Consider the following 26,326-nt stretch of genomic DNA (forward strand, 5'->3'; position numbering starts at 1 on the left):
CACCACTGCCAGGGATGGTAAACTTGATTTCCCAAGAGTGGCAGCTGCAGCCCTGGGTCCTGCACACCAGCTCTTACCGTAGCCTAAGAATGCCCAAGTTAAGCTTTGCTTTACTCCAACCCACAGCCTGTAACTATTATTTAGGCCTGTGAGTCCTGGTGTTCTTCATATTAGCTATTGATTAAGGAATGATTTCATTTAACTTTCTTGGACCATTCTTAAACAGTCACTGAGGACTGTAGTGTTCCAAAAAACAAAAACTCAACCCCCATCCCTCTCTACTCATGTGGTGAGAGGCTCAGTATATGGTGTATTATTACCTCAATCAACCAGAGTAGACTGATTGTAGATGCTCTTATGCATATTAAAATTTATGTTTTTAAATTAGGACAAGAGAATTAAATGAGGACAAAGGAGACATATTCTCTTTATTACCAAAAAAAAGAATTGGATGCATTTACCATTCTCTGTTTTCTTTTAAAATGTCATCTTTTATTTACTCATAAAGAGCCAATAAGTTATATAAATCAGAGTAGTTTTCCTTTCCTTACTGAAGTAGTCAACAAGATTTAAAACTTAGATTTATGCTGACTCGGTAGCACTTTAGATCTTAAAGTGTACTGGTCTTTGTTTCCCATAGCAATTCTTCACCCCAAGGCTACATTTCTTGCACAGCTTTCAATGAAAACTCTTCCATGGTATTAGCAGAGCACAGTTTCCCCAACAGGTTCCAAGTGCAGCCAGGAAAGTGTTCAGGTACATATCTGTGTGCAGGACCCCTGGCACCCCCAGAATCAGACTCTGGGCTGGCAGAGGCCACCCCAACCCTTCTGCCTCCCACTGCTCTTGAGAGGAAGCCACAAACTACACTGAAGCTCCATGCTGAAGGCAGGGGGAATGACTCCATGTAACAGATGTTAAACCAAATAATTTTGTATTTAATTGTGTTAAGAGCTCAAGGAAGTTAAAACCATAGGCAAATGCACAGAACTGTCAATGACAATCAACCAAGGCAGTAACATTGCCATTCCCTGCTTTAAACAGTGTCTGAAGCAACTTCTAAACAAGTACAACCTGGGATATTCATGTAGAACTGAAACTGTGATTTTTGTTTGCTTTACCTAGTACAAAGGATTTTCCAACACTTGAGTAACTTATAAGTAGGCCCATGGTTGTCATTTCCCGATCTGCTTCCCATAGGCAGATGTTCTCCTTTGTACACCAGTAATAGATTTTCCCCAAAAACAATGCAATCTAGCTTTCATGGTAACACACAACAGTATTCTAGTCTTGTTCCTCTTCATCCCCATCCTCATCTTCATCCCCTTGATCTCCAGATTCAGTATCATCTTCATCTTCAACCTGAAATACAAGATCTGTTGTGAGCAGTAATATCCTAATATCCCTTATTCTGATCCAACCTTTCGAAGGCAAGACAAATGCTGACTGCAAGTAAGCTTAAAGATAACCTAAAACAACTATGCCACATCAATCAATGCTTATTAAATGCAACTGTCATCTTGTAATGTCCATAGTTCTTCACTTCTCCGCTGAAGACAGCTGACCACTGGGGACAACAGGCAGTGGTCATCTTTCATAGACAGCTGCCAGAAGAAGTTGAAAAACTAACTGATAGATTTAACTTCCCTCTACTTATAGAAAGCAGCCTCACCAGACTTCTTGGATCACACATTACTGTGCCCAGACCTGTCTCAGACCCAAGAACTCACTGGTCCATTTCTTTGCTTACCGGTACACCGAGGTCCTTCAATTTGATCTTCAGTGCAGATATTTTCTGATCCTGGTCAGCCAAAAGCACCAGGAGATCATCCTGTTCTTTCTTGGATTCTGCAACTTCTCGCTGCAGTTTACTTTTCTCATCTTGCAATATAGCAACTGTGCTACTGGATGAGTCCAGGTGCTGCTTTAGTGATTCCTTCTCCTCAGAAAGGGCTTTGACTTCACTCTGGCAACAGGGACAATCCCACATCAAATTACAATACAAGCATAGGTAAAGCTGAAGCTCTGTATCCTTCGAACACATTCTATACACAACCTTTAGCAGCTCCAGCCTACTGTTGGTTCCTGTAGCCTTGTTCCCACACACACTACCACATCCTTACACAAACTATTGCAACTTGGATAAAACAGGAACAATATTAACAGTGGTTACCCTCCTCCCAGTCAGACTGGACTGTCTATGTCAGAGTAAAGCTACAGCCTAGACTGTCCTTACCAACTCCTTAAAGGCAGTTTTCATTTTCTAAGTGAAAAATGAAGGGGACATCCAGCTTCCCTTTCAGAGCCTGAAACACTAAGGATGCTGAGGAAACAAACCACTTCCAGCAGCCCCGGCTACCGCAGAAGCCTCCTAATTGAAAGCTGAGTATCCAATGGCTTGGTTTGGTGCTCACCCACTACCCACCTTCAGCTCTTTTATTTCTTGCTCCAGTCGTCCCTCCAATTCTGAGCTTGTTGCTGCTGTTGCACCACTGTCTCCTAACATGGGATCTGCAGTTGTATTCTGTGGACAAGGAACTCCCTCTCAGTGCTGCACACACCAAGACAGCAAGCTGTCATTTTTTTAAAAATGCATTCTCTTTTTACAGGACAGCCAAGGTGTGGTCATTACATACACCCCATGCTGCAAACAGATCTGTGCTTCCTCGGGTCTCAGACTCGTACACACACAAACACCCCCACCAAGAACACAGAGTGAAACCTTTACTGCAGGTGCATTTGAAAGACTTGTGGGGTTTTTTCCTACACAGACTCTATTACAGGCAATCCACCTTTGCTCTCATACTTCTGAAGTGCCACAGAAGTCTTTTTATTAGGCTAAAGATCCAGTTCTTTGCATAAGACTACTAAAAATAGCAACAGTTTCATCTCAGTCAGCCCTACACAAAGTTATTTCTAAAATGTGGCAGCTGCCTGTCAGCTGCCTGGCACAAATTCAAGACCAATGCCTCTCCAGTAGGAGCACACTTAAGCCAGTTCTCCAAGCAAGGGAGGCAGTAGGATGTAGGATGGCCTTGAGGTGGCCTGACAGCTGGAGGTACACTGGGACACACCTCTGCCTCAAAAAGCATCACCACAAGCACACATAGCCAGCACCTGTGCAACAGCATCTTCCCTCCAAGCAGCTGAGTCTGCCTCTCTTGGACCATGTGTACATGAAACACTCATTTGTCAACTGGTTGCGGAGCCCCTGTTCCTGCAGCATGATTTGTTAGCTCTGCTGTGGAAGCATCTGACAGACAATTTGTTCAGGTTCTGTAGCCCAACATTCCCTTTCTAAAGCTGTTTATTAGTTTTGAAGACAGTTACATTTATTTAGCCACAAGGCTTTACTGCCTCATTGGTTCAGTACACAGCCAGAAAAATCTCTGCAGCATTTGAAGGCCTGCACAGACAGATGCCCCTATCATTTGCCCTTCAAATACATCATCTTTCCAATTAGTATCCTCAACTGCTTGTAAGAATAATGATCTCTCATGTGGATGATATCACACAGTTGTGTCTCACAAAGGCTATTTAATTAGAGCATATGCTTGGAACAGGCAATAGTTTATAATAGTTTAAAAATACCAAGGACCAGTGCCATCAGAGAGAACTAACTTGACTAGAAGTCCCCTCTATGCTCCTGAAGGATTTGTCTGGGTAACTCATTACTTAATTTGAAACCCTGTTGGAATCACTTGCTGATGCCTGCACTTAAAAGGAGCTTGGTTTAGTAAAGTAGCTACAGTAGCAGAAAGGCAAGTCTTGAAGACTTAGTTCCCACAGATAAAACAAACAACTTGTTCACCAGTACCATTACTTGTAGCTTTTGATTCTCCATCTGAAGCTTAGAGATTTCCACAGACTGTAGTTGTATCTGACTCTTGAGCATTTCTAATTCCTTCAGGAAAAAGAGACAAAACTTTTCAGTTAATTTGATAAAACAACATATTCACATGAAATTTTCCTGAGGTTAAATGCTCCCAGAATAACCGCTTCATACTAGCAAATGTAACAGGAAAGCTGCCTCTCAATGAGACCACAACAGGTCTTTCTTTAAATGACAAGGCTAGACAGAAACATGTACACCCTGCTCTCACAAACCCTTTTCTGTGGAATGCCCAACCAAGGCACCTGTCTGAGCTACAGTCACTTTTATAAAAGTGTTTCATACCACCTGCACTCCCAACAGTGACCTCTGTGCATTGCCCCTCATGGTGCAGAAACCCATGACAATTTATTAATCCAGGCACCATTAGTTCTCCAAACAGAGGAACTCTGCCAGGTATTTTCTGAACAACAGCTATCTTAAAGAACTGAATCTCCAGTTATTTATTCTGTGCTATATATCTAATACCTGGAAGCTTTCATATCAACATTTAAATATACGTTTTGCACTGGATAAACACATTATGCAAGTCAGTTCAAGTGTTTTATTCTGCCTCAACCCTGCTTAGTGAAAACAAACAATTCATTTTTAGATGTATAACCTTGATGCTCCAAGATTAGGACCATCATCACAAAGATCCCTGATGAAAAACAGCAACACATTCAGGAATCAACGCTCCTCCCTAAAGAGTAAAGCTCCCTTCCCATCCCAAGCTACCCCTGGTTCACCCTAGCTGAGCTGAAATACCACAAGCTCACCTTCATCAGCTCGTTATTGTGCTCCAAGCCACCAAATTTGCTGGTCTGTGAAGACTGCTCTGTAGTTCCCATTTCCAACTGGGAAGAATTCTGTAAGAAAAACAGAAAAAAATCAGCTTTAGTACTAGAATTCTAAATGTAGTTACATTGTCAAAAACCCCCCAGCTGTTCTTGCATTATCACATTCCCAGCAGAGAAGCTGCAAGCAGGCTAAGCAACGCACATCAAAGCTCTCTGATGAGAGCAGCTGGTTTCATCCTCTGAGGTGGGTGTGGAAGGACCTTTCACCAGTGCAGGAGACGTGCACCAGATAAAACACAGCACACGCCACCCTGCACTGCGACAACGCATGGAGCTCCCAGCAGATCTCTACCCATTTTTTTCCCCACACTTTGAAAACAGGCTAAAAACCACTGATGCTACAGCTGCACTGATTGTTCTCTGCACAGTGTGAAGCGGACAAGGCTCTGCACAAGCCATCTCCCACCAGATTCCCTATTTCTGGTATGCAGTCAGTCAGGATGGCTTGGCTGTCACCACAATGAGGACGTGCACAGCTTAAGGCAAGTTGGACTTGAAACCAGGAACTGGCAGCTGGATCAAGTTCTGCTGAGACAGTACTTACCAATTTTTCTATCACAGAATCCTTTTCCTTTAATTGCCCTTGCAGCAGCTCATGCTTGTTTTTCCACTCTTCCAACTCCTCTTTTAATTTGCTCACTTCTTCTGTCTGGATGCCATTCATCTGAAATGTGTCACCATGGGAATTATGATGCTGGGTGTCCTTTCCTAAACAGCAAGAGTTTACAACCAAGGTCAAACAAGCAGTTCTATAACTTAGTTTCCAGCACACCAATCAAAGTACTTGTTACCCATCCTGCTCCTGCCCCACAAGGCAATACAAGCCCTTCTAGTTCTAACTAAAAGAGCAAAGCACACTACTTAAGAACTCTCTACATATAAAACAGAAAAAACAAAGAAGAGTTCTCATTTGGCATTTCTTCAGGTATGTATGCTGCCAGCTGCTTCAGCCATTCCGTTCATCCAAAATAACAGCATGGAGAAATTCTGAAGGTAATTCATTCCTTACGTGTTTTTAATCATAAGTAATCATGAAGGCAGTTTGGGTATTTTTAATCATGTCATGTACACCTTATCAGGCATTTTGACCTTGGGATAAGGAGAACATACTGCCCCGATTTACACACTGAATTATCAGTTTCTCTAGTGACAGTAATAGGCTTCATCTCGCACATCTGCCATACCATCTTCCCCAATTCACACTTCCATTCCAGACCCAAACTTCAGCTGACTCCAGGGTCTATCTGGTCCTGTTCTGACCCTGGACAGGAAGTGACTGGTTTGGATTGACTTGATTCAAGGCAGAGGCAGCCTCCCCCAGCAGCTCCCTGGAAGCCAGCAGTTCCACAGCCAGTGTGAGCTCTTACACCCACAAGGTTGTCTCTGCTGGAGCTCTGCTGCAGCTTGCCAGAAATCACAACAGCTTTGCACAAGGAAGATGATTTTATATTGTCACTCATGAAGCCTACCAAGCTGAACTTTCAGGAGATTATATTGGTCCTTATGCTGTTGGATCTGAGACACTTGTTGTGTGACTGTAGCCTGGAGCTGTTCATTTTGAGATGTTAAAGTGTTGACTCGTTGTTTTAGTTCTTCAAGCTCCTGGTCCTGTGAAAGAAAAAAAAGGCACTGTACTATATAGATATAGATATATATATATAGATATATATATAGTTATACTAGTAACTCTTAAATACAATTCTGTCAGGAAGGTGAAGGAAAGCAGCAAAACCTGAGCTCCACCACTTGGTGCTAGCCAGGACAGATGAGCAGGAAAGCCCTCTGCATACTTAGCTAGCTATGCCTAGGAAAAACACCTGGGAAAGACAGCAGCAGTCTGTCACACCAACAACAGGGAAAGAAAGGGAAAGGTAGGAAATCTGCTAATTGTAATTTTTATCCAGCATATTACAGCCTGCATTTGTTTAGTCTACTACTTCAGGAGTCTTTATAAAGAAATCATGGTAACTACAGACATCACATGTTCAGTAAAGCCTCTGGTAGTTCCGAAGCATCCCTAATGCCTCATGGACCCCATGCTTTGATCTCAGAACACCAAACACCTGCTTCAATTTCCCATTAGCAGTTTAAATTAATTAGCTTTGTTCCTGTACTTCTCCATCTAAGCTGCAGCAACCACACAAGTTAACTCCCCCTGGAAAAACGTTCTGAGAGTCTGGTCCCAGAAGGTATAGCCAAACTTCACCAACAAACCATTTCTTCATTCAGCCCCATTTCATCTGTCATCAAAGCGATAGCACAGAACTAAGACTTCTGTCTCTGAAGGGCTGTGAGTTCTCTAGTTCCTCATTTGAAATTAAACACTCCAACACAGTTAAGAGCATGTAGCCCAAGGGGAAAAAAAAGAAAAATACCTTAACCAGTGCTCCATACACTGACATTTCAGGTGAACCTTGACATGAGTGTTGTTGGAAGCATTTCTGCATTGCTAGTGTCCTTGTTACTCACTTTGGAACAAGGGGGATTGAAGTGCACAGCAGAGCCTCCATAAGGCAAAACCAACAGCTTTTGGAGGCACATGGAGGGTCCAGCACCCTCTTACCTGCTCTCTGATGACTTTTTTGTAGTGAGTAACAATGTTGTCATGCTGTTCCAATGTCTTCTTGACCTCCTCTTCCTTTTTATCTTCCTCGCTGGACTTGTAAATTGCTTTACTTATGACACCTGTCAAAAACAGTTTCCGTCAACTAGATCCCAGTTCACATCTTTGTCCTCAGAACAGTCTCACAGTTTGAGTTCATTGCATTGCAAACTCAACCTGCACATTTAAAAAGGGATTGTCACAAAGGTTTAACAGAAATGGTGACTTAATTGCAGTTTGCACATTTACTGCTTTTCTCTGTTTCTGACAAGTAAATGGGTGTTTTGAGTACTTCCTGTCAAAAAAGCTGTGTTCTACTTGCACTATGACTCCACTGCAGCTGCAGCTCAAATTATTTTGCAAATAAGTGAAAGACTTAGGACTTCAAGAGCAACATGCAGACAAAAGTCCTTGGGAAAATCCATCTTTACCCTTGCTGCTTTAAGGTTTTTTCTTTCTCTGGACTGATTTAAGTTTAGAGCAATATTAATAAACAGGACACCAGTCACATGTTAGATTGATGACAATCCAGGAAGCACAGACCAAAGCAAGTGTCCATTTCCTAACAAGCCAAGAAGTTCAGCATTCACCTTTTTTTAATTTATCAATTAGAAATGGCAAATATCTGGATTGTGTACTTCAACAAATGAAGTTTCTATGATCATTGTACAGGTTCAATACTTGAGTTTCCATGTGAGCACAGATAAACACCTCTTGGCCACTGTGATAACTCACAGAATCTATTGATAATCATTTCACCTAAGAATATCAGGTAATCCAGTTACAGTATTTTTATTTAATGCTTAAGCTGCAACTTGGGTATATGATTACTTACAGCTATTACTATAACTTTTAGTGTCATCACACTACTTTCAAGAGTAACACAACACGTTTGGTAGCTCATCCATCACTTTATGACAAAAACTAGAGAAATGAGTGTAGCATCTCACCTTCCAATTCCTTTACCAGCTTTGTAAATTCATGGTCAAACATCATGTGGTCTGGGCTGGAGAAACTGGGCTGTGGCTTCTGAGCAGCTCTGGAATAAAGTTCATGTTTGCTAATGAAGCCAAGCTTCTCAATGAAGTTCTCTCTGCCAATCCTCTTCTCAATCAGCTGCTTCAGTTTCTCTCTACACGAAAAAGACAAACAATGACAGTGCAACAACTGGACAAGAAGCAAACCCATCATTCCCTCAAAGTGGGTTCTGCAGATATAACTCTTACTATCTGTCTCAAGTCTTAATCCCACGGCTGTCCCACTTAAAAGCTTCTTGAACCATCATCTGCCTTTCACAGAACACTTCCATACAGTCCTATTATTTCTCCATCATACTTACTTCCTGTAATTCTCAAGGGAATTGTCATTGTAGTAGATGGAAATGCCAAGCAAAAGTGCACACAGGCCTTGGACAAGCTGCTCCTCTTCTCCAAGGTTTTCAGCTATCTGCCCTGTAAGCTAGAACTCTTGATAAGGATATTGGAGATATTCTGTAATCACAACACATTTAATACTTCTCTCTGTCTACATTCCCTTTTATTTATACACAAACCCAAGCTTTGTTAGGAAGTAAGACAAAAGAGCTGACAAAACCCTTGCGAAGGTAACTCCTACTTTGAAGGACTTGGGTGATCAGTGGTTTCCCATAAACTTCTCAGTAGCTGTCTAACCTGAGAGATTTAGTTGTTCCAAAGCACACCTGCAGTGTAGATAAAGGTCCCAGTTCAGCTTTATGTGCTCATGTACTTAACTAGTTTTTTTCCTGAAAAGCACAGAAATTAACAGAAGTACAAAGCATTCCTCTTGCCCCTTCAGTTTAATTCACACTAAAAATGCAAACAGGCTTGTTGCACTAAAAACTCACTTGGCTGGCAGACTGAGACAGTTTTCCACACTACTTTGGTATGTGCATCTTATACACAAGTCTGTACACAGAGCACTGGCAACAAAGGCTGATTTTGTCTCTTGGCCCAGTGCATTTTCTGTTTTGCAGAACCCCTGTAAACTGATCTAGACAAACATTTAACTTGAATATGAATAACCCAGGTCATGTCTAAGCAAGGGGTTCCATTCCACAAGCAGGTCAAGGATACAAAAGGCACATTGGCTGGGTTGTGAAGGAAGTGGGTGACAGCAATGGAGCAGTTGCTCAGCCAAGTACAAAGCAGCATCAGTAGTCCAACCCTGGTCTGTACTTTGCTGCCCTGTAAAGAATAAACATCTCCATCGTTATCTTCCCACTGAGAGGACTAAAATACAAACCCAAGCTGTATTGGATCAGAACTCACCTACTTCCACCTTAGTGTTTTATAAACTACAAGTCATGTCTTTCCAAACACCCATTTGTTAGTTATACTGAACAGCTTTAATGCTTGGATAAAACAAGGATCATTCATGTTGACCTGTTTTCAGAGCAAACCAGCAAGCGACACAGATGTGAAATATTACTCAATGCAAATCAGCACCAATATAAAATCATAACATATTAGTTCCGCATTTTTAATACAAGGGTGACATAAAGGAACATACACAAAACCCCTTTAAAAAGAAGGAACAAGGTGTGCATTTAGTCACATAAGGATTCCCTGGAAAAGATGCATCACCAAGACCTACCCTGCCAACTTAAAACTGACAGGTGTTCCTAGTATTATTTTCTGAGTAAAAGAACAGTAATCCTGTAGTGGCCTTTGGTTTGGACAATATGCACATTAAGCCAGCAAGGCAAATGCTAACTGCAACATTTTTTGTTAGACGGACAAAATTAGTTTTCATCTCCAAACTGACTCTTAATTGTGCCTCTGCTGCAGGTATTTGGGCCCAGCTGAGCTAAGATAAGCATCCATCTCTTCCAACAGTCAACATTCAGATGGCAAGCAAGGCAAGTGTTCCCTCCCCCATTTACAAACACTGCCTCTAATTGTCCGAGCAGGATTTGCCAGCCTATGCACACTGGGAATAACCCCTGTAAGAGGCAGTGGCCCTACAGCACATGGTCATACCTCAACCTTCTCCAACCTTGGTACCAGTGGTCCTTCCCCTTCCCTTGGGCTTGTGCAGACCAACACTTCAGCACACCCATATGCTGGAAGCAGCTGCAAACCACATTTATTCTCAAGCACTGCTTGGTGTTCAGAGGTCAAATTGATCTGTTCTGCCTAAGGATTTTCACACAGCCAAAAACCTCCTCTCTAAAAAACAGCTATTTTCTAGGCATATCACAATAACACCTACTCTGACAGATGACAGCTCCCCAAGGCTGCTGTTCCACAGTTCAGAGCTGGTAACAACCCTGATCTGTGATCAACAGGGTAAAACAACACAATTCCACAACAGAAATACTTGGTTTTGTGCCACCAATAACCAACTCAGCTATGTTTTAAGTAACAGCCTGGAAATCAAACAACGCTTCAGAAGCAATCTGCTCATAATGAGACACCTGCTATTCACAATTAGGCAGGCAGGCTGAACCATTTTACCTCTAGCAGTCAGGACATTAGCAGCATATCCCCACTTCTGATGGTACCAGCTGTTTGCTACAGGCCATTCAGAAAACACTATTTCTAACAATTTTAGTTCTCCTTACAAGAAATCCCACCTATTACGTGAACAGATGGTCCATTAGCCTGCCCACCAAGAAAGAAAGCACCCGTGCTGCACAAGATATGTATCCCATAGTCTTGGGGAGCACCCACAGAGATTCCCCTGGAGGCGCCAAGAGGTTGATATGCCAGGGAAAACCCAAACCACTGCAATACAAAGCTGTAAGTGGAAACACATCAAAAAGCAGTTAAAGAAATCCTCCCCGGCAGACCCCAGACAAGAGGGAAAGGCCTGCTTTTGGCAGGAAAATGCACAAGCTGTGCCAAAAAATACATACCCGTCTGTCGATCTTATCACCCTGCAAGTTACACACACATTACTTGAGAACCTTCAAGTGGAACATTTCAAAAACATCCCCCATATCTGAGTCCCTTTTATCATGTAGTGCTGAAGAATCACAAGCATTTTTACTGATTAAAATTTACCTTACACAGAAATACCTTACACAGGTTAAAAATGAATACTGACTATTTTTAGCTAAAGCAGGAGAAAAGTCATAGGACCAAATTCAAAATTCCGGCTGTTATTTTCACTAGCAGCAAAATCTAATTACCACCAGACTTAATCAACTCCCTACTATTACACAGGGAATGTGCATTTAGTCGTGAATGGTTTTTTCCCTGAATGGTTCGAAAACAGGTTAATGTCACAAGGAGGCGTGGGCCAGGAGGTGAACTTCACTCACCTGACATTTGCCAAGCCAAGTACTAACATGTTGAACAAGCTCAAAAAAGTTTTATCTTTGCATAGCATGACAGCCTAATATTTTTCATGATATCTCCAGTTAGCAGGTTCAGGTTAAATACCCAAACAGGCACTGCTTCAGCGAAAAAACCCAACATGGGTAGAGACTCTGCCAGTTGGCCTTGTCCTTTAAACCACGTTTAAGGCATGGATGCTTTGGGGCCAACTGAAAACAGGCAGCACTAAGCAGCAATCTGACGGAAAAGCAAGATTTGCTGCTATTCTCCTCCCCTCAAAGGAGCTTTAAACAAAGCTTTAAAAGAACAGCCTGCAAAAGAGAATCCTCCTCCTCATCAAGGCAACACTCATGTCCCCACAATGGCCCTGCCCAGGAGGGACACTACCCCCGGACACCCGGAGCCATGGCAGGGCAGGTAGTGCCATACCTGTGAGAGGATGTTGGTGCACTGCTGCAGCAGTGACACGGGTGGGTTGCCGATGCTGGTGGCCAGCTGGACCCGCAGCAGCTGCTCCTTGAGTGTGGCATTCTCCTGCAGGGCGTGGGCCAGGGCCACAGCAGCACACCAGTTGGACAGAGAGTCCGTGGAGAAGAGGCCCCCGCAGAGCAGCTGACCCGCCGAGACAGAGTTACCTGTAGCTACCAGAGCAGCCAAGAGGGACGAGGGAGGTTAAAACAAGCCACAGAAAATATTAATTTTCAAAATATTTAAGACAACACACCTAAAACACAGACGAAACAAATTAATGAGGTTTTAGACAAATCTAAGTCAAATCACCCTGCCCGGAGCTGTCACTGAACAGTAGGTACATAATGAGACGCCAGGTGGTGCACTGAACAGGTGCTAATTCAGAACTCACTGCAGCGATGGTGCCCTGGCCTACCGTCAATGGTGGATGGCAGGAGCGTTGAGACAATTTCTCCTTGTCCTTTTTGGTTTTTGTACAGAAAACACTGGAAACAGTAGAGAACAGCACAGCGTAGCACGAACGGCTGCCTCTCATTTACCATGGACATGAGCAGCACTACAATTGCAGGCCTGTTGGGAAAGCAGAGAAAAGCAGAGAACTAAAAGCAAGGAAAAGTTGAGAACTAAACTGTGAATGAAAACAGCTGCAGGTACATGATATGGATGTATTCCACAGGTAAGGAAAGACACTGTGGCCTAGTACTGCCTCTATTACTATTTAAAACAAGGGTATTAAAACCCGTGGTGTTAAAAGTTTTTCAGTTATTTATACACAGAAAAAGAGACTGATTATCCATCTCCCTTGCCTCTAAATCCTCTTTGGCTGATAGCAACAGCAGTTCATCCTGATTGAGGAATTTCTCAGTCATTGCTCATTTGTTTTTCAAGTTGCTAATACCAGTTCTAGGCCTCACCTCTCTGCAAACACACTTGACACCTAAATGCTGTATCCAATACACCCTACATGAACTTGAACCTGTTATTCTGGACCATAATTCAAAGTGTGGAATTTAAAGAAACCCTATGGATTGCTCGTACCAATATCTTATCACCTAATAGAGTTAAAACACTTTTCTTCCTCTACCTTGGTGGATTAGAAGGTGCATTTACAGAGGCAAAGTAGTCTTGATTTGTCTGGCATCCTCGGATGACCTCCGACACAGTATTAATGGTCTAGGGAAAGGGCAGAGAAGAAAGTTAAATCCATGTTTAAATATGAGCCATGGTCTACCACCTAGAACTTTCAAAATTATTGCAGTTTACCCTGACAATTCAGTACTGAAAAGCACATACAAAGTCTCAGCTCAGAGACTTAAGTAAAACCAGAGTGCATGAAATCAAGGCATTTAACAGCTGTGAAAGACGCTGAGCAAAGCAAAGCTAAGCAAAGGTTGAGGGACACAAAGCTCAGTCACCTCCAGCTTCATTTTGTATGCCAGATCCGTTTTTCTATGACAGCAAAATAACAGCTAAACTGGACATTTGTAAAAAGTGAAAAGGTGAAACCTTTTAAGAAATTAAGAACCGGAATAGAGGAGTCCACACTCAATCCAAGCACATGGTTTTATCAAGGGAAAAACCCTTCACCACTGGAAGCTATACAATTACAATATTTGTAGACACTCCCAAAAATTAAAAAGAGAAATAAACCCACCCCCAAACCAGGAAAAGTCATTAATAAATTCAGCTGCTCTGGGATATGCTGAAATCAAAAGGAAAAAAAATAGGCAAATCCAAATCCTTTCTGGTTGCAGAACACCAGAAATTTACTAATGTAAATAACTCTTCTGTTTATGCTGCCACACAGGAAGCCGACATCTCTGCCATCTGAAATAGTTGCTTGGCAAATACTCAGTTAGTCTCTACAGAGCTGGCTATCCCTGCAGACTGCTGTTATCACCTGTCTGGTCGTTCCCACCCCTCCATCCATTGCCCCTCTTACTTCCGTGAGGATATCAGCAGGAACCCCGGTTGCCATGAGGATAGTGCAGAGCTGCTGCAAGAGCGCACAGTGGAACATGGCCTTCTGACAGCTGCTGGTGGCACCAGGAGGGTTTGTGGGGGACACCAGGACCCGCACAAGCTACAGAGAAGGAAACACTGCCATGTGAACAGAGCCTGGGACCCTCTGAACACAAAACCAAACTCATCTGCAGTTTCACCAGAAAACAGAATTGCTTCTTAAAATGGAGACTGGAGACAATGAACAGAATGTTTACCCCATTGCTATGTATGGCTGCTTGATTTTCAGTTTTATACTGGGGGATTCTTTACACAGAACACCCCTAATTATGTTTTTAGTTTAAATCTCTCTTACATCTCAGGTGACATCAAGTTATGTGATATGCCAACTGCCACAGATTTACCTCTGACAGGGTTTGTGCTGAAAGCAGCACAGCTCATGAGCACTGCTACCTAATTCAAAGCTGAAGGACTGGATTTCACCGTTTTGACATGACACTTTTCACTGCACATGAGTCAATAGAGAGCTGGCATCAGTAATTAGGAGTTGTAATAGCACCTTACCTGCAGCATCAGGTGAAGATTAGTTACTTTCTGTGCAGACCACCCGCAGTTGTCATCTCCAACCTCAAACCAAGGCTTCATACGCTGAATGTATGAACCTTCCTTGAAGAAATTCTGATTGGAATTATTATTCTTCAACAAGTTTTGCAACAGAAGCAGACAGTCTTCTACCACTATTCCTGATGAGACAAAGTATTACGTGGTGAATCAAAATATGCCCCACAAAAACAAATTAGCATGTCCATACACTGAGGATGTTCTAGATGGAACAGAGCACACATTTCTGAGCTCTTCATTCTTAACACACATTTAGGCTTGGATCAATAACTAGAAACCTTGTGAAACCAAAACTGTTTTTGTTCCCCAAGTCCAAAGCAAATTTCCAAAGCATGTGCAGCTCATATCAGTTAAGTGGGTAAATGGGAAAAGCTGCCAACAAAACCTCACCATCACTTTGTGTCCCAAAGTTCACCTGTTCCACAGACTACACTGTCCCTATCAAATGCACTCAATTGAAGTTCCTCCTGAACTGCATCTTGATTCCGAGGCAGTAGCTCTTCCTGCCTCACATATTCATTCTCTACAATTACTGGCTACCATCTTCCAACTTATTTCAAAGCTACTTTTCAGTTGTCCAATTGCACTCAGATAAAGGCTCCTCCTATCAGAGGAACAGATAAGTAGCAGGGGAGAAAGCAGAGAAGTCTTAGCACATAGGAATTTACATAACAAGTCTAAAAATATTAACTGCCTAAAAATAGCAGCTTTAAATCAAAGGTTTGCTGAATATTTCCATGCCAACATACCTGGAATAATATAGCAGGGAGAGAAGCAATAACTGCTCCTGCAGCCCACAGAAAGGTCATGGAACAGCAACCTATCATGCTACTGAAACAGACTGTAGTAAATGCATCACATTGCTAGCAAAAAAAGCAAGCCCTCAAGTGCTGCATTGTTTTTTGCTCCTTTTTAAAATGCTTTTTCCCTCCCAACAGGTGACTGACTTGTCAAAAAGCTGACCAGAAAACTGAAGTTGTTGGTGCAGCTGAAGGAACTCAGCAAGCTGTTACTTCCAGCCACTCCAAGCATCCAAGGATCTTGTGGGAAGAATGCAGATGCTCAGCTCGGTAAGTGACAAATGCAGCACGCACATCTGACACTGCCACTCCAAGCACAGGCCTAGGTCAAGCAAGAACACACTAACTCATGCACACGTGCTCAGAGGAGTTACCTGATGTTTTAACTACGTACGCCAATTTTTCAAAAGACACTGAAACACAGCTACCTGGTCAATCTGGTTTTGCTTATTTTCTTACAACCAGTCTATGAATTGTGATCATTTTACCAACTGACCAGTCTCCAACCACTGACTAAGGTAAGCCTGGAAACATCAGCTCATAGTTGCAGAAGCACAAGGCTAAGTCTTAGACTCCACTGTACCTCCATCGCTGTTTCCTTCCTCTGTTATGATATCCAGAAGTCTCTCAAAGGCATTTTCAAAGGCAACAATCTTCTGTATGGCTGCATTACTTTTGGTCAACTGCTGTAACAACAGGACTCCCTTGGCAGGTAGAGGAGAAAAGAAACCAAACCTGGGTTTTAATAGAACTCCATTGTTTTTCACAAATCACAGCTCTTGGGAGGAGGCTGAATCAGCAGCATAATCCTCAGCCAGGATCACAGGCACACCCTCATGCCCTGCAGCTCAGCACATCTACACCCCCCCATGGACAGCAGGTTTCTTGGGCCTCGATACACGGATACAGAGGATGCCAAGGTGCCACACAGTACCTCAGTACTTACATCATTGCGGATAACCTCCCTGGAGTCTGCCAGCAAATCCATGAGGCGGGAAACACCTGCAAGAAACAGTTCAAAAAAAACCCCCAAAACATTAAAAGGTGCCGCTTTTTCATGCTGGAGGTCTTTAAAGCATTTTGTTCAAGATGCCTCTAGGCCTCTGCCATGTCTGCTGAGCATCAAGCTCCAAGTGTAGCAATAGATTCAAGCACTTACCCATGGGGCTGACCAGAATGATCTGCTGCACTTGAGGCCCTTGCTGCTTTAAGAGAGATGTCAGTAGCTTCACTCCAGGCCAACGAACATGGAAATCAAATTCCTGAAAGCATGAAAAAGAGCATATTAAGTAATAAATTCCACAGCATTTGACTCAGATACACTGACAGTTCCTTCATACCGCTCAAAGCATGACATAGGTTCCACATGGAAAAAGCAGAATATCATGCTTTTTACTGAGGTTGGACTACAAAGGAAAGGAAAAAAGAAGAAAGTGTTGTATTGTTCTCTCTCTCAAGCACAATCATTCTTAGTTTGGGAACAACAATTTTAACAGCTCCAAGTAAAAAGGTACTCCATGAGGACAAAACCATTGGAAAATGAGTTAAATATCATGCTGCTGGAAAACAGTCATCCTTTCCACTTGAACTGTATCTCAGACATAACTGTCTCCTGATGATTTAATGATCATCTGAAAAACAATCCGTGCACAAGGGACAACCACTGCTGTTTGGGGAGCAATAATTTTTATTGTTTCTAATTAAGGAACTGAACCCCTTTCTCAAGTAACAGGATGAGAGAAAATGGCCACAAGGTGCACCAGAGGAAGTTTAGATTAGCTATTCAGGGAAATTTCTTCAGTGAAAAGGTGGCTGGGCATTCAAAAGACTGCCCAGGGCAGTGGTGGAGTCATTCCTGGAAGTGTTCAGGAAACATGGATGTGGCACTTTGGGACACAGTTTAGCAGTGAACACGGTCGTGCTGGGTTAACAGTTGGACTCTATGATCCTAGAGGCATTTTCCAACCTAAATGGTTCTGTGATTCTCTTCCATGTTCCCCCGCTTTAAAAGCTGCACCAATGGTGATCATCCAGGTCAGTCCTGAGTCACCTCCAGCCCCATCTTCACTGGATTCTGGCACACCTCATCCCTGACACCAGCTTCACTAGGACAAAACCATGGCTCTCTCCATTAGGAAAAGCACCACCCATCTCTCAGGAGCTTAAACATTACACAGTTACTCACCTCCACCAGAGTCAACAACAGAGTGATATTTTCTTGCTGTTTAATGAAAATCTCTGTGAACTGACTCCCCAAATCATCAACTTGTTTTGCTGAGTTTTCTTCTGTAACAGCAAAAAACAACATATTACAACACAACTGGAACAACTTCAGCAGCTGTGGTTTTTATTCTTACTAAAATAAGGCTATGGGTGACCGTAAGATTTTGGGTCGCTGTTATAAATGTTAATTGTTTTCAAAACAAACACCAAAACAAGATTTGCACAAAACAAAAACCCTACATTATTCTAAATGCAACTTTTGAATCTCAGCAGTTACATCCCCATATAGCTCCACTATTCCAAGAGAGCAGCCCCTCATAAGCACCCTACACTGATGGGCTAAAGCAAAGTACATTTCATACCAAGAACCTTTTAGTGTAAGGAGTATAAATCATCTAAAGCTAATTGCCCCAAATATCTTCATTAATCTATTTGGTTTAGCAATAGAAAAAGACCTAAACGTCAGGAAGGGAAGAGTCACACAGATAAGCATCAAAACCTCTCAGTCTTGGAATCTGAATTGATTTCCAATGTACCAGAATTGAGGGCTACTCCATTCTTCACTCTACAGTTACACAGAATTGGGCTAGCACATTGTCTTACATAATTATTTCATGCATCACAGTTGCATTAACAAAAAACAAATGCAAAAGTATCCCACAAAACGACCAAACCCCATGCAAGCAACATCTCTGCACCACTGCTATTTTTCTAGGCTGAGTGACAATTTACATAACCGTTCCACAACACAATGTCTTGTAGGTACTACTGCTTGATATAATCAAGGAATGTCAACTGAAAAACTGAGCAAGAGCAATTCTAAGTCAAAGGGAAAGTATTTGTTTTAATAGAAATAAACAGAAAATAAATGGTAAAGAAGTGAATTTCTGACCAAATCCAAAAGTCTTTGGATTTTCTCCTCCAAGAAACACTCTGCTCTGAATTTCTAGCTGCAGAAATTATGATATAGTACAAAAAATGTTAAAAGGGAAGACAGACTATGTGCAAAAATAGCTCCAGCTGAGGCACGTAGCATCTAGCAGGACATACGGCCTATTGTGACCTCTCTGAAGTTGAGGGTCTTATCAAGTCTAGGCCATTCCTGAACTGATATATATTCATTTACAGAAATGAAGATTAAAAACTCCACACAGGTTCAGCTTCTGCACTTTCTGCTGTAGAATAAGAGGCAGCTCAGCTGGGAATCAATCACACATGGATTGCGCTTCCTGTAGGTGGCTGCAGGTCAAGGAGAGAGAGTCCAGGAAACCTAAGCATTTTACTTTCAAAATTAAGTCAAAATACTTCACTTTGACTTTTCCATGAGCTGTGACTGAACGCTTTGTCCTTGTCCCACCCTCAGCTGCAAATAGCAAGTGTTTGAACTCTTGATGCCAACTGTTGCCCTTGCACAAGCTCCAGGTGCTAAGGCAAAACCTGAGCAGCATACACAATTGGCACAGCCTCTCTCAGGGTGTAGTTAGTTTTTCTTATTCTAGCTCAGTATTCATCTATGAAAGGACCAAATCACATTTTTTCTTCTCAAGTATTTCTTCTACTGCGTTTAATAAAAACCAAACAGACAAAGGGAAACTGCATTTTCCACTTACACCAGAGATCTTGCAACCAGCCTTCTACTCCCAATTGTTCTTTAAATCTACACATTCCCGGGCTATCTCAAATCTAGCCAACAGCTTCCATCTAGTAAGATCAGCTCTTATAAATTCACTACCAAGCAGCACTGCAGATTAGAAATTAGTTTAAAAAAATAAAACCAGTTTCAAAAAGAGAACATGCAAAGCATTAGTGGTAACCTAGAGTAGAATTGAATACTGTATCTTAACATGCATTGCTTAAAAGAGACACTGTGAAGGATGCTCACATGCAGCTCATGCACTGGTGGCCAGCTTCAGGGCTTCTTGCAAACACAAACTTTGATCCCTTAAAATCCTACCAGTTTTGGGCTGCACACCTTTGACATCTTTATCAAGAATTTACCATTACTGCAGTCTCTGGGGATCTGCTGGCATTCAACATGCCAAGTCACAGGAGAAGTCAGATTGGAAACACACTTAAGGTCCAAAGAGTAAGGATACAGCAGAAGGCAAAATGCCTTCCCTGAGCTCCAGTGCAAGTTTTTACAGTGTCCTTTTTTAAACAGCAGCAGCGTTACCAGCAGGAGTAGCAACTAGGGCTAAAATAAAGTGCCATATTTACATAAGTAAAGGTTCTTTTACCTTCAGAGTCATCTGTCAGTGCAGATAAAATAAGAAGAAAGAGACAGGTTTACCAGTTGAACAGCTTTCCACACAGCACAACCAATTACAGCACAAGCTCAGGTTTCCAAAGCAGCCATCCCAGCTTCCTACAGCAGCTGGACTCCTGTGTGAAGTTCTTATGGAAGGGGTCAAACTGAAGCACCCCATAACCCTTACAACCCTGGTCATCTCTCACAGACAACTCTAGCTAGACACTTCTTTGCTCTTTGGAAAAATTTGCCAACACTTTTGTCTAGTTCCTAATCAAGGCCTTTACCACAAAAATGAGTTCACCAGCACTATGAAACTCTGATCTTACTCTAAACCTTTTTAATCAAGATGAGGAACTGGAGGAAAATGGAAAAGAAAGCCAAGTAAGCCAAACACAATTTGAAACATGGTTTAGAATAACATTCATTGGCCTTGGAGACGGGTTCAATGGCCTTCAAAAATGAAAGAGGTAGGAGTGGCATGGATTTTTACAGCCCAGCTGTAGAAAGACAAGTAGAATCTCTCTAAATCTCTTTCTCCACTGCCAAAGCAGGGTTGAAAAATGTTTTCACACTTATATGTGGCACCTTATCACAGGTACCTCAGATTTTACATCTCAACATCCTTGTCAAATCATGAGATGGTAATGTCCCATTTGACAGTAACAGCCAAAACTATCCTTTCCCAACAGCAAAGAAGGACTTGATTCTTGACTTCCAAACTAGAAAAAAAAGTTAATCCCATTCCAACCTGGCTCCTGTTCAGAGAACAAAGTCTTTTAAATTAATAAGCAAGAGATCCAGTGTTACTTTAATGCAAGCTACATACAAGACCTTTAGCATTATCCTAAGAGCTATACACAGTAACAAAGCAGGTCTAGGTAAGCATTAGTAAATCACAGTATTACAGCTGATAACTTGAACAAAGCACCAAGGAAAGCAATGCCACAGTTAATACAACTATTACTACCAAGTGCTTACCTTGCTCCTCCTCTTCTAGGTCATTCGATATAACATTGTAGAGTGTGTCCAAAGCATAGCCAATTATTTCAGAATCTGAACTGCAAATGAAAGAACCACTTTTCTTTAATTACTTATTTCCAACCACTCTTACAACATTGCTCTTCCGCCCAGGCAGTTCCCTTTGCAGCACTAGGCCAAGTAAGAAGCAAAGACTTGTTGCAGCACCATGTAACCATGAGCTATCTGCTCCCTCGACAGAGTCAAGCTCCTTTTCCCAGTTCCGTTCCCTCAGGTGAGCCTCAGGAAGTCTGGTGAAACCAGATGACAACAGGACTCTTCACTGTAGGAATGTCTTTAATTTTCTGAGTCACTCCCTCTGACCTGCTCCTAAACCAGCAGAAATCCCTAGGATTACTTCAGACTTGTCAGAAGATCACCCAATGAAGCTGCAGACAAGCTTCAGCGTTTCCAGGTGGGACCCTCCCTGCTACACTGTCAGACAGAACCAGAGCCAAACCTCAGAGCTCCAGGGGAATGCAGCAGCAGCTTGTGGATTCTCACAAACAGGTGGCCTCCATGTCACCAAACCCACTAAACCTAGTTATTACAGGGTTTTGAACTCCAGCATACCCAGGAAGCTGCAGGGAACCCCAAAGCATCAGTTCACCTGTTCACACCCAGACTCTTCTCCAGAAAGACCTGTTTCTTCTGCATTACCAAGGCTGAACCCTCTGTAAACCCATTGCTTACAACCAAGACACAGCACAAGTTTATGGGGCAGAATGAAACTATTTCTGCTACTTGCTTTGTTGCTCTTAAACCAAAAGAGAATGAAAGCAGTTGGTTAAAAAAAAAAAAAGAAAAAGGAAAAATAAAACTTAAAACCACAGAGGAAGGTGTATCCAAGTGCAGAAGAACACACCTCACAGCACTTTCATGACTATCAAACATCTGAAAAGAAGACTGTCAAAACCAAAAATCTCTCATTCCAGCTTTTAAGTACTTACTCTCACTGATCTCCAAGGCATTCCAAGTAAGGCCCCCACACCAAAGATAAATTTGCATTTCATGAGGCTGCAAAGCCGGTTCAGAGCAGAGGCCTGAACAACCACCCTAACCTTCTAGTCCATGGAAACAGTCTCATCTAGCAGGTATGATCATACCTCCAGCCTGCTTATGCTTTCCTTTTACTGTCATTTTAATTCTTCAACACACTACCACAGAGTCTATGCTTTAATTTTCATAGAAATGAAACAGATTCACATCTAAAAACACACAAATTCTTTCATGGAAACTTGAAAAGCAAGGCTGCATTTTGGTGCGTTTTTTAACATCCTTCGTTAGGGAAATTACAGCAGCTCCAAAACAATAAGCACATTTAACGTACATATGACTAAAAGCAGGCGTTGTTTCTCTGGTTGAAAGACAAGAGATTACAAAATGAGGACAGCAGCATCCCACCTCTGCTGTTCACTGCCTCGCCACCATCTGCTGCTCAGCACATCCTACATCTCATTGATTATTCTGTTCATGTTGAAGCTGTCCAGCTTTTACTCTACAGTAAAAACCAGTCAAGAAACAAGACTTTTGAGGCATCCATAAGAGGCAGCCTTTGTGCAAGGCAACAATCCAGCACAAGCCACCTCGGCCAACCTATCTCTGCCAGTGGTGATTTTCCACAGCATTCAAGTAAGTTCACCAACAACAGCAGAGCAGAACCATGTGGGAGTGAAGGCACCTGTGTACTGACTGTCCAGCACATGGATACCTGAGGTTTGTGCCTTTAGGGAAAAAAAGTGCCATCTCTTAGGATCACATAACTAAGCTCAAAATTCTTTCAACTCTTTCAACTGTCACACTGAAATTCAAAAACCTTTTAATGTATGTAGAAACAAAGCAATTAAGGATCAAGTTGCCTTCTCACCCCAGTGCCTTCTCTTGCACCAACAGTCGAGTGGTATTGCCCTGTTCAACAGTCAAATGCCTTTTTTTTTTTTTTTTTAATAATCTCTGGTGGGATGTAGCAACATCTCAACAACAAGTCAGTAGAAGTCCTCTACCAGATCACTACTACATATTACAAAATAAGCACATAGCGTAAGAATTCTAGTGTATTTAAGTCTGGAACATGTAAAAGCTGACTCAGGCTCTGGGATGCCCAGTTGACAGAACTGGAAAACTTGAACAAATCAGTTTTCTGTAGAACAAGTTTTGAGCACTTGAGCAGGAGACACAGCTTCAGGCAACCTAAAAGTAAACTGTTTAACAAGTGGAATAATGTCTTCCACTTCAGAAGTGGTATATTGCTGTTTCAGGGTAAAGGTTGTAACTAATTCAAAGGAGGATCCAAGGAACTGAGAACTGGACACAGGCAGGACTTACATTTTTCTTTTCAAATTAAACCTGCTGTCATCTTAAGCTTCACAGCAACACAGCAAATGGGCCACAAGACAGCACATATGCATGATTTACATGAACACAGTGACATGTGAGAAGACTACAGTCAGTCATTGACCTCTCTTCTTAAGCAGCTGCAGTGAAAAAAAACCAAATCAACCAACAAAAAAACAACAACAAAAAAACCCAAAACAAGTGGAAAAGAGCATTTTCCACTTCTGCAGAAAGCTTCAGGGCACTTCAGGTGGACACTGGAAAGGTCCAAAGATCAGACCTGTGCACACACCATAAGAGCAACCTCCCAATTCAATATATCCATCACACTAGGCTTTGGGGACAGCTGAGCCTGTGATTCCTTTATCAACCACCTAATCAGTTCAGCTAGTTTTGATTTGCATTGAAAGAGTCCAGGAAACCTCACCTGTATCATTACTGACACCAAACAGTAATGAGAACTTCAACACGTAACACCTGCACTGGTCATACACACAGACTACAACTCTCTCTCCAGGAAGCCACAGCACCCAACACTTGGCCCAGATGATGTGCTGGCCCACCAAATAAGCAATAGCAAATGACCCTAGCAACATCTTGGCAAAGCCAGCATTTCTTCAGCTGAAAACCAAAAAAAACCCTGTATATATTTTTTTTCCAACTGCAGCCTGAGTCACACAAGATATGTGTGCAGAACCCCAGCACACACAAATTCCAAAGGATCAACTGGAGCCCAAAAAGCACTTAAAAGCCTCAAGCCCTTGCCCTACAGGGTTCAGGTTGCCTCCTCAGCTGGATGAGTAGAGCCCCGCCTCCCTTCTCAAAGTTCAAATCTGCTCTCAGAGCAGATAAGTGGATGAAAGTAGGCTCCTTAACCTATTTTTTTAAAGGGTTTCCCCTTCACATCTGTGACAGTTACTCCTATAACCTTCCCTTTCACTGTTTTGCACCAGGTCAGACATTCAGTTTTAACTACCTGGCCCAAAGAATAGGAATAACATGAACTTGCCTAGACAGCAGCTTTCACACCTTCTTCCCAGCTGGTGTAACTGGCCAGGCAAGAAAGGCCTCAATGAGCAGCCTTCGGCTAAGCACTGAAGAATTTCATGTCCTACATCCATAACTGGAGCAGGAGGCCTCCTTCCAGACACCGAACAGCAGCTTTCCTAATTTTCCTCAGTACTGGAATCAAAGGACATGCTCCTCCTTCCAGTGTATGCACATCCAGGTATTCCACAGCCTCACAACTGTCTCATATAAATTTACCAGCCTGATGTTCAAATCCAGATTGAATGACTATCCCCATACACTTGCCTACCTCGTTACCAAGTATGTGCAGTATTTGAAGCTTAAATCCAAGGACTGCGAACGGGTTCCACAGTACAACACGTAGGCACTATCAGGTACAGCACGGATTCCAAGGATGGATAACAAAGATATTCCAAACACTGGACTGCATAAGTATTACATTCTAGTCCACACAGAGCACTCAGACTAGTCCAGCTCTCCTGTTTACCTGAACCCAACTTGATTTTTAACACACATGAGCAAAAACACACACCTGCTGACTTCATTCTTTTCCTCTATGTAATTCTGTCTAGCTCACCTTTTGCCCAATGACAGCTTGATCTGGGCTATTCCAAACAGTGCATTTAGTTAACATGATCCTTTGGACTCACCCTTCTAGAGCAGTGGAAAAATACCCCTGAGAAGCATTAAGACATACTTTGGTAGTATATTCACTCTAAGAGCTTGTCTTTCTGTCTCTCCTCCTGGTTCCTGGAATTCTGTTTTTTTACCTCCGAATAGGCTCTGAGGACATTTACCAGCATAAAAAGCCCAGGTGGCAGAGGAGTTCCCCGAAACCCAGCTGCCCTCCCAGCTCTGTCAGGCCAGCAGGTTTGCATCTCTCGCGTCAGCAGCAGAGAAGAGTCAGGTCAGCAGCCCAAGGCAGCTGCAGGATGCTTACCGGTCGGTCTGGAGAACGTGGATGAGGTGTTCCATGGCTTGTATGCCGACCTCCAATCGGTATTTCTGTTTGGAAAAGAGACGAATAACCATTCGAATAATGGTAGAGCCCAAACACCAAACAAAGCCTTTTCTACAAGTACCTGACAAAGGTACTTGAAATTCACGTCGCTACTCGGGAAGTTGGCTCCTTACCTTGGATAATGACTTGAGCGCACGTACAGCATCCCTCCGGTCATCCAGTAACGTGGACGAAGCCACTCGGTCACACAGCTTCTGGATCTGGAAGGGTACGTACAACACACGGGATAAGCCAGCACGGCGGGGCTGCAGGAGAGACTCCCGACACACAGCCTAAGGTCAGAAACCGCACGGGAGAGCTGCTCCTCCCCCGTTCCAGTCAGCAGCTCACGGCCCCGAGCAGGACCGGGCACCACCCGGGCCTGTCAGAGGCAGCGGCGCAGCCAGTGGCGACAGGGCGGCCCCAGCCGGGGCTGTCCCGGCCCCCCGGTCCTGCCCCAGCCTGGCCGCGTCCTCCGCTCACCGTGTCGGCTCCCGAGGGCTGCGGGCCGGCGCTGGGGCCGCCCATGACGCCCCGCAAGAAGTTCATGGCGGCTCGGCTCGGCCCGGCCCGGCCAGACGTTCCCGCTCCCCCCGCGGAAGCGGCCGCCGCGCCTGCGCTGCCACGTGGCACCGCCACGGCCGCGGGCGGGGCTCCGGGAGGCGTGCGGCGGGACCGGCCCAGGAATGTCGCCCGCCGTGCCCTCCTGAGCTGGGGCAAGCTTCGACTGCTCTTCCCAAATGCGCTCGGGTCCCAGGGCGCGGCCCGCCTTTCTCATGAGGAAAAGGGCCCCCGAACAGGTCTGCATGGCGGGGCAGCTCGCAGAACGTTTTGCTGCGCGTTTGCTCACCGTGAACAGCAGATACGCAGGGGCTGGGGCCATTAACCTCTCTGAGAAGTTAAAAAGCACACCCCTGTAACACGGTTCCATCTACGTCTCGGGGTCTGTGCATCCACATCAATCCCTAGGCAAACTCTCAGGCT

At 43.3% G+C, this 26,326-nt stretch overlaps 1 protein-coding gene across 5 annotated transcripts; it reads right to left on the reverse strand.

The window, feature by feature from the left end:
* Positions 1-403: 403 nt before the first annotated feature.
* USO1 (USO1 vesicle transport factor) lies at positions 404-25,928 on the reverse strand. 5 transcript variants are annotated; one of them, XM_066186734.1, is made up of 25 exons: positions 25,826-25,928; positions 25,477-25,563; positions 25,283-25,347; positions 20,941-21,020; positions 17,674-17,774; positions 16,648-16,750; positions 16,435-16,490; positions 16,072-16,192; positions 14,632-14,810; positions 14,048-14,188; positions 13,190-13,278; positions 12,521-12,675; positions 12,064-12,269; positions 11,211-11,231; positions 9,427-9,537; positions 8,673-8,791; positions 8,284-8,465; positions 7,295-7,416; positions 6,201-6,339; positions 5,276-5,439; positions 4,651-4,740; positions 3,818-3,904; positions 2,426-2,524; positions 1,751-1,966; positions 404-1,362 (listed from the first exon to the last, which is right to left on the reverse strand). In XM_066186734.1, exons 1-25 carry the CDS (start codon positions 25,889-25,891, stop codon positions 1,285-1,287), a joined length of 2,877 nt encoding a protein of 958 aa, XP_066042831.1. In that variant the 5' UTR covers positions 25,892-25,928; the 3' UTR covers positions 404-1,284. The 5 variants fall into 5 exon arrangements, with proteins under 5 accessions (XP_066042831.1, XP_066042830.1, XP_066042833.1 ...); XM_066186733.1 differs by having other exon boundaries at positions 12,064-12,275; XM_066186736.1 differs by lacking the exon at positions 11,211-11,231.
* Between the last annotated feature and the right edge of the window lie 398 nt (positions 25,929-26,326).

This window comes from Chamaea fasciata, unplaced genomic scaffold (genome assembly GCF_029207755.1).
Source record: "Chamaea fasciata isolate MVZ Bird 193981 ecotype frontalis unplaced genomic scaffold, bChaFas1.0.hap1 SCAF_6, whole genome shotgun sequence".
Classification (NCBI taxonomy): Eukaryota; Metazoa; Chordata; class Aves; order Passeriformes; family Sylviidae; genus Chamaea; species Chamaea fasciata.